The sequence below is a fragment of the Malaclemys terrapin genome, chromosome 1 (genome assembly GCF_027887155.1).
Source record: "Malaclemys terrapin pileata isolate rMalTer1 chromosome 1, rMalTer1.hap1, whole genome shotgun sequence".
Lineage (NCBI taxonomy): Eukaryota > Metazoa > Chordata > Testudines > Emydidae > Malaclemys > Malaclemys terrapin.
The window spans coordinates 272309762-272323938 of record NC_071505.1 but is presented as its reverse complement, the minus strand read 5'-3'; the positions used below and the strand labels follow the sequence as shown (position 1 = coordinate 272323938).

The following is a 14177-nucleotide window of genomic DNA, read 5'->3' as shown; positions in this document are numbered from 1 at the left end:
GGACATGTCGCCACTGCCAGGGAGCCTGCCAGCTTTACCAACCCCTCCCCCGCAGCAGAAGCAGGTGTCCCAGGCCGCGCGCTGCTGCTCACCCCAACCCTAGCACCAGTAGTCAGGGATATATAGTACAAGTCTCGGACAAGTCATGGGCTGTGAATTTTTGTTTACTGCCTGTGACTTGTTCACGACTTTTACTAACAATACCAGTGACTAAAACGTAGCCTTGAAATATTAGAAATTCAATTAGCTATTTGTCCAGTAGATGGCAGCAGAAAATTGGCTAATTTAGTTCTGTAACTTCAGTAGAATTATATCAAGGATGAATTTGGCCCAGTGAGACTAATTAAGCACTTGTGTAAAGAGATACAATTCTACTGACTTTAATAGAGTTATATGTAGCTGCTGCAGGTATCAATTAAGCTTATCATGCTTACCAGTACTTCCTAAAAAGTAAATTAAAGTGAAAACCAAAGTTGCCTGCCTGTTACCACATGTACTCATTTACTTTTTATGGAAAGCATCTTAACTGATCTGAATTGCCCCTGCATGGGTGTTGATAGAAGTTGACCCAATGACAGAGACTAAGCCAGTGTCAGGAGCAGAACCCAAATTTCCTGACTCCTATTCCAGTTCCTTATCCACTGGACCATGCTGGTCATTTCCCCAGTTACTTATTCTCTGAGTCCTCCAGTTCTTCGTATTTATTATTTAATCTGAATTTTAGGAAAGGAAAAGTGATAGAAGATCTGATCTGGATTTTGAAATCATAACTGAGTTAAAATACAGGAGTACGATTTATGGGCCAGCCTTCAGCTGGAGCAAATCAGTGTAGGTCCACTGAAGTCAGTGGAGTTATTCTGATGTACACCTGCTTTAGATTTGACCCATTGTGTTTAACATAATGAACTAAGGCTTTGTTACTTGTATATGACTATGCTAATACAACATCAAACAGGAGAATTTAAATGCAAAAAACTGAAAAGTTGCACTTCCCACTCTAACATTAACACAGTTTCATTGATCATCTATATCAAAGCATGTATTTTAAAAAGCATCACCAGTGATTCAGACCTCTCTGTGTGGTACCAGTGCAATGCAATAAAGTCAACACTGCTCTGAGAACTTTAATATTTGAATTTCCAGACTGTGGCTTTGTTTGAATGCATTGTATAATGCTTGAAGTAAATTCAGCTGTGCTTATTTCAGTGTAATCAGATTTCAATACACAATTATTGAAATATAAATGCAGCTGTGTTTTCCAATAGCCAATCAGACATCAGTAGGACTCTTAGCTCATCGGCAATGTGAATGTACAAGATATGTATCTGCACATCTGTAGCGTCTCGTTTCCAAATCACTGATGGAAGGGTTGTCTATTTGTGTCAGTTGTACTTGGCCAGTGTTTCTCTATCTAGAATGCAGCATGAATATTTCAGAAAGAAAATAGTGTGTTTTGAATAACCTGTGTGTCAGTTTCAAATGCTATTACAAAAAAACCCCTAAAAATTAGCAAAGATCTCATTTCTTATTGAAGATTATGCATATGACAAGTCTGAGTTCCAAAACAACGACAATTTGAGTTCAGTTTAAGTGGTGGTGGTGAGTGAGGGAGAGACTGACAAGTTTTTTAAAAGCAGAATATTCAGAAATCAGAAATGACTGCATGGACTGCAGATTAAAACATTTCAAATATTATTACTATTACTGTTATTATTTGTATTCCCATAGTGCATAGAAGCCCTCATCATGGACCACGACCCCATTGTGCTAGGCACAGTAAAAACACAGAACATTCCCTGGTGCAAATAGTTTACAGTGTAAGAGAAGAGAGAACAGATGTATACAGACAGACAAATGGGGGGAGTACAAGTAAACAATAAGACAATATTGGTCAATATGGTAGGCAGCGGAACTAAGTCCAAGCATGAGTTGTTGAGCCCAAAAAGTCATTTTGGAAACAGTTATAAAAGTCCAAAAATAAGTGGTTTAGACTGGAGCGTCCATCTGAACCTTAACCATCGGATTCCTGCTGTAACAGTATAATGATAGGTGAGTTGCGCTGCCCAGCTGAATGAAAACTTTGTATTTAGTATTTACTGTCACAGAAATAGATTCTGCTGTTGGATACATGTGGCCAATTCCCGTGCTTTTCCTGACAGAATTTGATCCAGTTATAGAAATCAGGTATGAAATTAAGTAGAATTTATACATCTTATATCTATTTATAAATTTATGTTACAGTTTCCAAATAAAGGGCTGATAACTCTGCCCTCACGTAGGCTTTTGCAATCCCTTTTGGTGTAATGGCAAAATATGACTAAGAACATATAGAAATCATTTTGCTAAATTTATAGCTAAAAATAAATGATTAATATCGCTTTCAAAATGTAATGAACAAGTCATACTAGAGGAATACAATTAGATCTATGTTATTGTGATCTGATTTAACGGGGATTTGACATAGTGTGTAAATAAAAAATAATTCTTTTGCAAGTGACTGTTAGAGAATAGTAATGATAGTACTGTATGTATCACCAAGACACAGTGATTTTCCGTAAAACTTTCCAATTTTGTCTCCTATAAGATTACTTCAGATTCCACAATATTTTTTATACTTGCCATAAGGAGCACCAAGATGGAGAAGGTGGGTGAGGAAGTTCGAAAGCTTGTCTCTTTCACCAACAGAAGTTGGTCCAATAAAAGATATTACCTTACTCACATTGTCTCTCTAATGTCCTGGGATCAACACTGCTACAGCAATACTGCATGTAAGGAACACCACAGACACAGACATAATCTTATTTAGTTATTGAAGGCAATAGGAATGTTTTTAAGGGTGAGCACTGTACTATAGACATTCCCTATATGTAGAAGCAAGGATGAAAATCAAAATGACCAAAAACCATATTAGCAAAGCTGGTTTCCACATTTTGGCCCAATCTCTTCAGCTCAATGTGAGCTTGATCCTGCTCCTATTCAAGTCAGTGGGAAAAACACTCCATTGACTTGAATATGCAAGGCTGCAAGAAGCCTTTAATCTGTATTTTATGCAAAATACCTAAAATATTTCAATAGCTAGGGCAGGATCAAGCCCTATGTGAGCATGCCTGTGGAATTCACAGTTTTCCTCTAAGTAAAAATATCTTTCCTTGGTCAAAATACATATTGATGCTATGTTCTGAAACAGTTCAAAATACTACTTACATGTTTTATCTTTGAATCAAAGGTACTCCTGCTGGAATTGGATCTGCATGTCAGGTGCTTCACTATTTGTTTGCAGGCTTCAGTTTTCCCAGAACCACTTTCTCCACTGCAGAAAGGAGGGAAGGGAGAAAAAGGCCACTATTTAATTTTTTGTCTCAGTTTTATACATTACATTATTTACAGCCTCTATTATCTCTACTGGAGTGGATACTCCAGACAAATGTTAATTCCTAATAGAGGCATAATTGGGAAATAATATTATCATTAAATAATCTGGATATTAAATAATCACATAAAAGACAAACTGGAGCATAATCTATGATTATGGACACTAGCCAGTATATGCACAGTTTTCCACTTGTCCTCAGATTAGCACAGAGACAATCAAAAGTTAAAGTTCTTATCCTCTGTAGTGTTCTAATAGCAATGCTGTTACCATTCCTTTTAATGAGCCCAACAAGGTGATCATACCAATGCCGAGATATCTGGGGCTTTGTGTTTGAAGGGGGATGGGAGTGGCAAAGGTGAGAAGAAAAGAAAGAGATGGAAACTTACCAAGAGAATGAGGAATGGAAGAGAAAGAGACTGAAGAAAAAGACAGCTAAGCCCAAAGTTGGCTGACATATGGCACGCTGACGTGCCAGCAATTTTCCTTTTGCTATGTTGCCCTGCTCTCTAGGCAAGCTGCAGAGTAAAATTTTCAAGCTCCCCAATCTCTGAAGTGCTACATACTCAGACTTCAGAGATTATGACTATTGTTTCATTTCATTCCTTGCACATGGAGAAGAATAAACAAAGAATGGGAGGGAAGGAGTGGGCAAAGAAAACAGGTAATGGGAGGTAGGAACAAGAAGGTGGGGAGGAGACAGAAGAGAAGGGGAAAAGGAAGTGACATCACAGTATCAGCAAGGAAATTAACACAACAGAAATAAAGGAGTGGAGAGGAGAAAGACCAGGAGATGAAAAACAATACAGAATTAAAAATCATAAGCTTCCATAGAATCACCAATACACATGGATACTGAGGCAAGCCCCATTTGAAAATCTATGAAGGGACCATGCAGATCACAGATTTCTCAATAGGCAATTGAATCAAGCGAAGTTCAATTATGAGTACAGAAAGGGGAGCAACTACATATATCCTCCCATTTTACTTATCTATCAAGCTAACTTAAAAAAACCCCTGTTTCTACAATAGCCCACGAAAATGTCATAATTGTAATGGTCATGGCAGATGATGAGCCTGTTGCCTATTGAGGGAACCATGTGACCTTCAGTCTCATTCCTTGTGTCAATGGGAGATGAACAGAGGAGATTTTGACATATATTACTTGTCTGTAGAATACAAACCTTCCCCCTGCTGCCACTTCAAGCCTGGAGAAGACAAGGATACAAAAAGTGTGCAAAGGAAGAAACAAAGGAGAAAAGGGCTTTATAAAGAGTCAGGAACTTTGACAGTGGCCTCAGACAGTCTCTATAGTGTATGCACACAGATCCTGTACATATGACAATCTGTGCCTAGTGAACTCCTGTCCTAGATGGCAAGACTGAGCTGATGGAAGAAAATATCCGAGGATTGGAGATGCAGGTGGAAACTCTGGTTGAGTTTAGAAGGGGGTTCGAGCAGATGATGGAGCAAAGACATGAGAAGGCTGAAGGGAAAAGCTCAGACTTCCAGATGGAAGCAGGACCAAAGAACTCTGAGGGGAGACTGCTGGGTGAGGAAAGTAGACAATGGAAGCATGTGACTAAGAAAACCAGGCAGAGAAAAAGACAGGCTAGTGAAGGAGAAATAGAGCTCAGGAACAGGTTTGCGGAGTTGGAAAATGAAGAAGGAGCACAGCAGGTGGTCACTGAAGGTGAGAGGGCAAGGAAGAAGAGAAGAGCAGCTAGTCCTATAGGAAGAGGGGAAGAGTCAATGGAGATAACAACACCAAATATGAGCCCCAGGAGGATACGGGATGGGTTGCGGAGGATTGCAAGGGACAATAGGAATTGAGAGGATTTGCAGCCAGAGGGAACAGGGGATAGACTGGAGAATCGCACCATCACCAGGAAAAGGCAGGTCTACGTGATTGGGAACTCCTTACTGAGAAGAACAGAGAGGCCTGTAACCAGAGCTGATCCAGAGAACAGAAGGGTGTGCTGTCTGCCAGGTGCTAAGATATGGGATGTGGACCTGAGGCTGAAGAGGATCCTAACGGGAGCAGGAAAAAATCCGCTGATTGTCTTTCATGTGGGAACAAATGATACAGCTAGATTCTCGCTGGAACGTATCAAGGGAGACTATGCCAGGCTGGGGAAGATTCTTAAGGAAATTGAGGCTCAGTGATCTTCAGTGGGATTCTGCCTGTTCCTAGAGAAGGGCAACAGAGGTGTGACAAGATTATGATGAACAACACATGGCTCAGGCAGTGGTGTTATAAGGAGGGCTCTGGGATGTATGGCCACTGGGAAGCATTCATGGACAGAGGACTGTTCTCTCGGGATGGACTTCACCTGAGTAGGGCAGGAAATAGACTTCTAGGATGGAGGCTGGCACAACTGATTAAGAGAGCTTTAAACTAGGAATTTGGGGGAGATGGTTGGGAGATGTCCAGGTAATCTCCACGCTGGATTTTACCATTGAGAGGGAAGAAAACAAAGTAAGAAAGGATACAGCCATGGGTAGGAGAATGGACATAAGGAGGAAGGGTAGTGTAGATACCAGTCTAATAGGTGATACTGGCAGTAGAATGTCTGTGCATAATCAGGTAAAGAATGTGAGAGAAGCCAAACAGCAAAAATTAAGATGCTTGTACACTAATGCGAGGAGCCTAGGTAACAAAATGGAGGTGCAGGAAGTGAAACTAGATATTATAGGGATAATAGAAACATGGTGGAATAGTAGTCATGACTGGAGTACAGGTATTGAAGGGTATGTGCTGTTTAGGAAAGATAGAAATAAAGGCAAAGGTGGTGGAGTAGCATTGTATATCAATGATGAGGTAGACTGTAAAGAAATAAGAAGGGATGGAATGAATAAGACAGAGTCTGTCTAGGCAAAAATCACATTGGGGAAGAAAGCTACTGGAGCCTCCCCTGGGATAGTGCTTGGGGTGTGCTATAGACCACCGGGATCTGATTTGGATATGGATAGAGATCTCTGTAATGTTTTTAATGAAGTAAATACTAATGGGAATTGTGTGATCATGAGAGACTTTAATTTCCCAGATATAGACTGGAGGACAAGTGCTAGTAGTAGATAGGGCTCAGATTTTCCTGTATGTGATAGCTGATGGATTCCTTCACCAAGTAGTTGCTGAACTAACAAAAGGGGGATGCCATTTTAAATTTGGTTTTGGTGAGTAGTGAGGACCTCATAGAAGAAATGGTTGTAGGGGACAACCTTGGTTTGACCATGAGCTAATTCAGTTCAAACTAAATGGAAGGATAAACAAAAATAGATCTGTGACTAGGGTTTTTGATTTCAAAAGGGCTAACTTTAAAAAAATAAGGAAATTAGTTAGGGAAGTGGATTGGACTGAAGAACTTGTGGCTCTAAGAAAGTATCAGAAGCCTGCATCCCAAGAAAGGGGAAACAATTCATAGGCAGGAGGTGTAGATCAAGCTGGATGAGCAAGCATCTCAGAGAGGTGATTAAGAAAAAGCAGAAAGCCTACAAGGAGTGGAAGATGGGAGGGATTAGCAAGGAAAGCTACCTTATTGAGGTCAGAACATGTAGGGATAAGTGAGAAAGGCCAAAAGCCATGTAGAGTTGGACCTTGCAAAGGGAATTAAAACCAATAGTAAAAGGTTCTATAGCATATAAATAAGAAGAAAACAAAGAGAGAAGAAGTAGAAACACTAAACACCGAGGATGGAGTGGAGGTTAAGGATAATTTAGGCATGGCCCAATATCTAAACAAATACTTTGCCTCAGTCTTTAATGAGGAGCTTATATACTCTTTTTATTACTGACATTGGCACAAAAAGTGGGAATGTGCCAATAAAGTTTGTGGATGACACAAAGCTGGGAGCTATTGCCAATACAGAGAGGGACCAGGATATCCTACAGGAAGATCTGGATGACCTTGTAAACTGGAGTAATAGTAATAGGATGAAATTTAATAGTGAAAAGTGCAAGGTCATGCATTTTAGGGATTAATAACAGAATTTTTGTTATAAACTGGAGACGCATCACATGGAAGTAACAGAGGAGGAGAAGGACCTCAGAGTATTGGCAAAAAGAAGAACAGGAGTACTTGTGGCACCTTAGAGACTAACAAATTTATTAGAGCATAAGCTTTCGTGGACTACAGCCCACTTCTTCGGATGCATATAGAATGGAACATATAATGAGGAGATATATATACACACATACAGAGAGCATAAACAGGTGGGAGTTGTCTTACTAACTCTGAGAGGCCAATTAATTAAGAGAAAAAAAAAAAAAAAAAAAAAAAAAAAAAAAACTTTTGAAGTGATAATCAAGCTAGCCGAGTACAGACAGTGTGATAAGAAGTGTGAGAGTACTTACAAGGGGAGATAGTCAACGTTTGTAATGGCTCAGCCATTCCCAGTCCTTATTCAAACCGGAGTTGATTGTGTCTAGTTTGCATATCAATTCTAGCTCTGCAGTCTCTCTTTGGAGTCTGTTTTTGAAGTTTTTCTGTTGTAATATAGCCACCCGCAGGTCTGTCACTGAATGACCAGACAGGTTAAAGTGTTCTCCCACTGGTTTTTGAGTATTTTGATTCCTGATGTCAGATTTGTGTCCATTAATTCTTTTGCGTAGAGACTGTCCGGTTTGGCCAATGTACATGGCAGAGGGGCATTGCTGGCACATGATGGCATAGATCACATTGGTAGATGTGCAGGTGAACGAGCCCCTGATGGTATGGCTGATGTGATTAGGTCCTATGATGATGTCACTTGAATAGATATGTGGACAGAGTTGGCATCGGGGTTTGTTACAAGGATAGGTTCCTGGGTTAGTGGTTTTGTTCAGTGATGTGTGGTTGCTGGTGAGTATTTGCTTTAGGTTGGGGGGTTGTCTGTAAGCGAGGACAGGTCTGTCTCCCAAGATCTGTGAGAGTAAAGGATCATCTTTCAGGATAGGTTGTAGATCTCTGATGATGCGCTGGAGAGGTTTTAGTTGGGGGCTGAAGGTGACAGCTAGTGGTGTTCTGTTATTTTCTTTGTTGGGCCTGTCTTGTAGGAGGTGACTTCTGGGTACCTGTCTGGCTCTGTCAATCTGTTTTTTCACTTCAGCAGGTGGGTATTGTAGTTTTAAGAATGCTTGATAGAGATCTTGTAGGTGCTTGTCTCTATCCGAGGGATTGGAGCAAATGCGGTTATATCTTAGAGCTTGGCTGTAGACAATGGATCGTGTGGTGTGTCCTGGATGGAAGCTGGAGGCATGTAGGTAAGTGTAGCGGTCAGTAGGTTTCCGGTATAGGGTGGTATTGATGTGACCATCGCTTATTAGCACAGTAGTGTCCAGGAAATGGACCGCTTGTGTGGATTGATCTAGGCTGAGGTTGATGGTGGGATGGAAATTATTGAAATCATGGTGAAATTCCTCAAGGGCTTCTTTTCCATGGGTCCAGATGATGAAGATGTCATCAATGTAGCGCAAGTAGAGTAGGGGCGTTAGGGGACGAGAGCTAAGGAAGCGTTGTTCTAAGTCAGCCATAAAAATGTTGGCATATTGTGGGGCCATGCGGGTACCCATAGCAGTGCCGCTGACTTGAAGGTATATATTGTCCCCAAATGTGAAATAGTTGTGGGTGAGGACAAAATCACAAAGTTCAGCCACCAGGTTAGCTGTGACATTATCAGGGATACTGTTCCTGATAGCTTGTCTGGTTATGTAGACTCTGTCCTAAGACCCTACGCTACCAGCACTCCCAGCTATCTTCGAGACACCACTGACTTCCTGAGGAAACTACAATCCATCGGTGATCTTCCAGAAAACACCATCCTGGCCACTATGGACGTAGAAGCCCTCTACACCAATATTCCACACAAAGATGGACTACAAGCTATCAGGAACAGTATCCCTGATAATGTCACAGCTAACCTGGTGGCTGAACTTTGTGATTTTGTCCTCACCCACAACTATTTCACATTTGGGGACAATATATACCTTCAAGTCAGCGGCACTGCTATGGGTACCCGCATGGCCCCACAATATGCCAACATTTTTATGGCTGACTTAGAACAACGCTTCCTTAGCTCTCGTCCCCTAACGCCCCTACTCTACTTGCGCTACATTGATGACATCTTCATCATCTGGACCCATGGAAAAGAAGCCCTTGAGGAATTTCACCATGATTTCAATAATTTCCATCCCACCATCAACCTCAGCCTAGATCAATCCACACAAGCGGTCCATTTCCTGGACACTACTGTGCTAATAAGCGATGGTCACATCAATACCACCCTATACCGGAAACCTACTGACCGCTACACTTACCTACATGCCTCCAGCTTCCATCCAGGACACACCACACGATCCATTGTCTACAGCCAAGCTCTAAGATATAACCGCATTTGCTCCAATCCCTCGGATAGAGACAAGCACCTACAAGATCTCTATCAAGCATTCTTAAAACTACAATACCCACCTGCTGAAGTGAAAAAACAGATTGACAGAGCCAGACGGGTACCCAGAAGTCACCTCCTACAAGACAGGCCCAACAAAGAAAATAACAGAACACCACTAGCTGTCACCTTCAGCCCCCAACTAAAACCTCTCCAGCGCATCATCAGAGATCTACAACCTATCCTGAAAGATGATCCTTTACTCTCACAGATCTTGGGAGACAGACCTGTCCTCGCTTACAGACAACCCCCCAACCTAAAGCAAATACTCACCAGCAACCACACATCACTGAACAAAACCACTAACCCAGGAACCTATCCTTGTAACAAACCCCGATGCCAACTCTGTCCACATATCTATTCAAGTGACATCATCATAGGACCCAATCACATCAGCCATACCATCAGGGGCTCGTTCACCTGCACATCTACCAATGTGATCTATGCCATCATGTGCCAGCAATGCCCCTCTGCCATGTACATTGGCCAAACCGGACAGTCTCTACGCAAAAGAATTAATGGACACAAATCTGACATCAGGAATCAAAATACTCAAAAACCAGTGGGAGAACACTTTAACCTGTCTGGTCATTCAGTGACAGACCTGCGGGTGGCTATATTACAACAGAAAAACTTCAAAAACAGACTCCAAAGAGAGACTGCAGAGCTAGAATTGATATGCAAACTAGACACAATCAACTCCGGTTTGAATAAGGACTGGGAATGGCTGAGCCATTACAAACGTTGACTATCTCCCCTTGTAAGTACTCTCACACTTCTTATCACACTGTCTGTACTCGGCTAGCTTGATTATCACTTCAAAAGTTTTTTTTTTTTTTTTTTTTTTTTTTTTCTCTTAATTAATTGGCCTCTCAGAGTTAGTAAGACAACTCCCACCTGTTTATGCTCTCTGTATGTGTGTATATATATCTCCTCATTATATGTTCCATTCTATATGCATCCGAAGAAGTGGGCTGTAGTCCACGAAAGCTTATGCTCTAATAAATTTGTTAGTCTCTAAGGTGCCACAAGTACTCCTGTTCTTCTTTTTGCGGATACAGACTAACACGGCTGTTACTCTGAAACTCAGAGTATTGGTTATCATAGGATGACTATGAGCCGTCAATGTGATATGGCTGTTAAAAAAGCTACTATGGTCTTGGGATGCATCAGGCAAAGTATTTCCAGTAGAGATAAGGAGGTATTAGTACCATTATACAAGGCATTGATGAGACCTCCTCTGGAATATTGTGTGCAGTTCTGGTCTCCCATGTTTAAGAAGGATGAAATCAAACTGGAACAGGTACAGAGACGGGCTACTAGGATGATCCGAGGAATGGAAAATCTGTCTTATGAAAGGAGACTCAAAGAGCTTGGCTTGTTTAGCCTAACCAAAAGAAGGCTGAGGGGAGATATGCTTGCTCTCTATAAATATATCAGAGGGATAAATATCACGGAGGGAGAAGAATAATTCAACTCGGTACCAATGTGGACACAAGAACAAATGGATACAAACTGGCCATCAGGAAGTTTAGACTTGAAATTAGACAAAGGTTTCTAACCATCAGAGGAGTGAAGTTCTGGAATAGCCTTCCAAAGGGAGCAGTGGAGGTAAAAGACATATCTGGCTTCAAGACTAAGCTCGATAAATTTATGGAAGGGATCGTATGATGGGATAGCCTAATTTTGGCAATTAATTGATCTTTGACTATTAGCGGTACATATGCCCAATGACCTGTGATGAGACACTAGATAGGGTGGACTCTGAATTACTACAGAGAATTCTTTCCTGGGTGTCTGGCTGGTGAGTCTTGCCCACATGCTCAGGATTTAGCTGATCACCATATTTGGGGTCAGGAAGGAATTTTCCTCCAGGGCAGATTGACAGAGGCCCTGGGAAGTTTTCACCTTCCTTTGCAGTATGGGGCACGGGTCACTTGCTGGAGGATTCTCTGCACCTTGAAGTCTTGAAACCACAAGTTGAGGACTTCAATAGCTCAGACATAGGTCAGGGGTTTGTTACAGGAGTGGATGGGTGAGATTCTGTGGCCTGCGTTGTGCAGGAGGTCAGACTAGAATATCATAATGGTCCCTTCTGACCTTAAAGTCTATGAGTCTATAAGACTCGCCTTTTCTCTGAATCTATGCAGAATGAGACTGCCTTTGCTATTTATGGTTTTTGACTAATTTAAACTATTGTTGTTTTAATATTGTAAGTTTCTATCATCATTTAGAGTCTGATCCTGCATTCTTTGTACACCCAAAGCTCCTATTGAAGTGGATGGGAGTTTTTGGCTGTGCAAAGGTTTCAGAAGCCTTGTATGTATTTTATGCAAAGCACGTAAAATACTTCAGTAGCTAACATTTTTTTAAAAAATCATCATTGAAGTCAAGGAGTTCACTGGCATACCTAATCTGAATTTAACAGCCCAGTGGGATTTACAGTGCAAGGTCTGCGACATAAATGCACTATGCAAGGCTCCGGTCATCAGCATTTGGTTTCCTGAAAAGTTTCTCCTGGAAAATCTGATGTTATTCAAGGTTGTTTTCAGAAATCTGCCTGGTCCCAGATAATTTAATACCCTGCAAAGGTAATAATGTCTGTATTCACTAATGCATTCGTTTGCAAGAAAAGGGTTGGAAACTAAAAAGTTTCTTAACCAGACAGCACTGTATTCATTGTAATGATCTTAAAAAATCAGCCCTGCAAAAGGTCAGTGAACTTCTGCTAGTGGCATAAGCTGTTTGGAAAGGTCACAGTAGCTGCAGTGCTAAGGACATGACAACTCATGTTTGATTTACCAAGTAGTAGAAAGTGTACCAGCATGGAGAGTCATTTAAGTGTTTCGGTGAATTTAAGTTTAATCACATGCATTCATGTTAACATAATAAATATCACATAGAGGGATTTTCCCATAGCAAAAATCTCTGTAGCGAGTGGAAGGGTTAACCACTGAATAGAGCTGTAGCAGGAACTGGTTCTGTGGGATAAAGGGATGAGCACAGTAGTAATAACGGCAGTTTTGAAACTGCATTTGCTTCAGAAGAAGAGGAGAAGTTGCAAGCAGCACCATATACTATAAGGTACATGGAATCACAAAAGGTCTACTGGGAGTAAAAATACCCCAAAACCTCTCTTTCCCCCTTCCCAAACACTTCCTCCCAACAAAGTTCTACCTTCTTTGAAAAAGCTTCAAAATAACCCAGACTGCCTATTTTATTTCAGTAGTGCCCAAAATGTGCTAGGTGCAGTGCAGACACACTACCCCAATGCTACCCCAAATAGCTTACAACCTAAAGAGCAATGATCAGACAAATGTGGGGGAAATTATTCAAAACCCTGTATAACCAAAGCCAAACCCTGGCACATGTCTTGTTTGTTTTTCTATATCTATATCTACATATAACATCCATCTCTTACCAATCATCGTATTTTTATTCTCCCTTTTCTCTTCCTTTTTATTTTTTCTTCTTGCCCTCTATCTCTAACCACTCCGGTTTCTCACACTGAACACTCCTTCTCCAGTCCTTGCTTCCCTGCTCCCCGCCCCACCACTCATCACAGATCTAAAGCTGAGTGTAAGAAGCTGATATCATTAGCAGGGGCAGCTCTATGTTTTTTGCCGCCCCAAGCATGCAGGGGCGCCAGGGTTTTTGCCGCCCTAGGCGGCAGCGCTCCTCCTCTGAGCACTTGGCGGCGGGGATCCTTCCGCTCCACGTCTTTGGGGCACTTCAGCGGCAGGTCCCAGAGTGAGTGAAGGACCCGCCGCCGAATTTCCGCCGAAGACCCGGAGAGGAAGGAGCCCCACCACCAAATTTCCGCCAAGGATGGCAAAATGCTGCCCCCCAAATCCTGCCACCCTAGGCGACTGCCTAGGGTCGCCTAGTGGAAGTGCCGGCCCTACAAACACGGCAGTCAGGCTGCCTTCGGTGGCATGCCTGCGGGAGGTCCGTTGGTCACAGGGATTCGGCAGCGTTTCTGTGGGTGACCTGCCAGTCCCACGCCTTCAGCGTACCCACCACCAAATTGCCGCTGAACCCGCGGAACTGGTGGACCTCCCACAGGCATGCCACCGAAAGCGGCCTGTCTGCTGCCTTCACGGGGACCAGCACGCTGTCCCCCGTGGCATGCCACCCCAGGCACGCACTTGCTCTGCTGGTGCCTGGAGCCGCCCCTGATCATTAGGGAAACAAAGAAACTACTCAACTAGAAGACAACCTCCATGGTTTCAGGCATCTTTCTGACATGTCTAAGGATATTGGTGGGTTTGCTGGGGATTGGAGCAGAGCCCGCATGTCTTTTCTTGTCTGTCTTCCCAGAGCCCTTCAGTCACTTCCTGCTGGTGATGGAATGTTGGTACTTCCAACATTAGGGCCCTATCAAA

General features: G+C 42.2%; 1 protein-coding gene across 3 annotated transcripts in view; it reads right to left on the bottom strand.

Annotated features, from left to right (window-relative positions):
- Nucleotides 1-14177, bottom strand: part of MYO16 (myosin XVI) — a 588255-nt gene that overhangs the window by 230254 nt on the left and 343824 nt on the right. For all 3 annotated transcript variants that reach the window (XM_054013071.1, XM_054013089.1, XM_054013080.1), the window contains one exon: nt 3205-3310. In XM_054013071.1, the coding sequence (XP_053869046.1) occupies nt 3205-3310 (106 nt within the window). The remainder of the gene's footprint in view (nt 1-3204; nt 3311-14177) is intronic.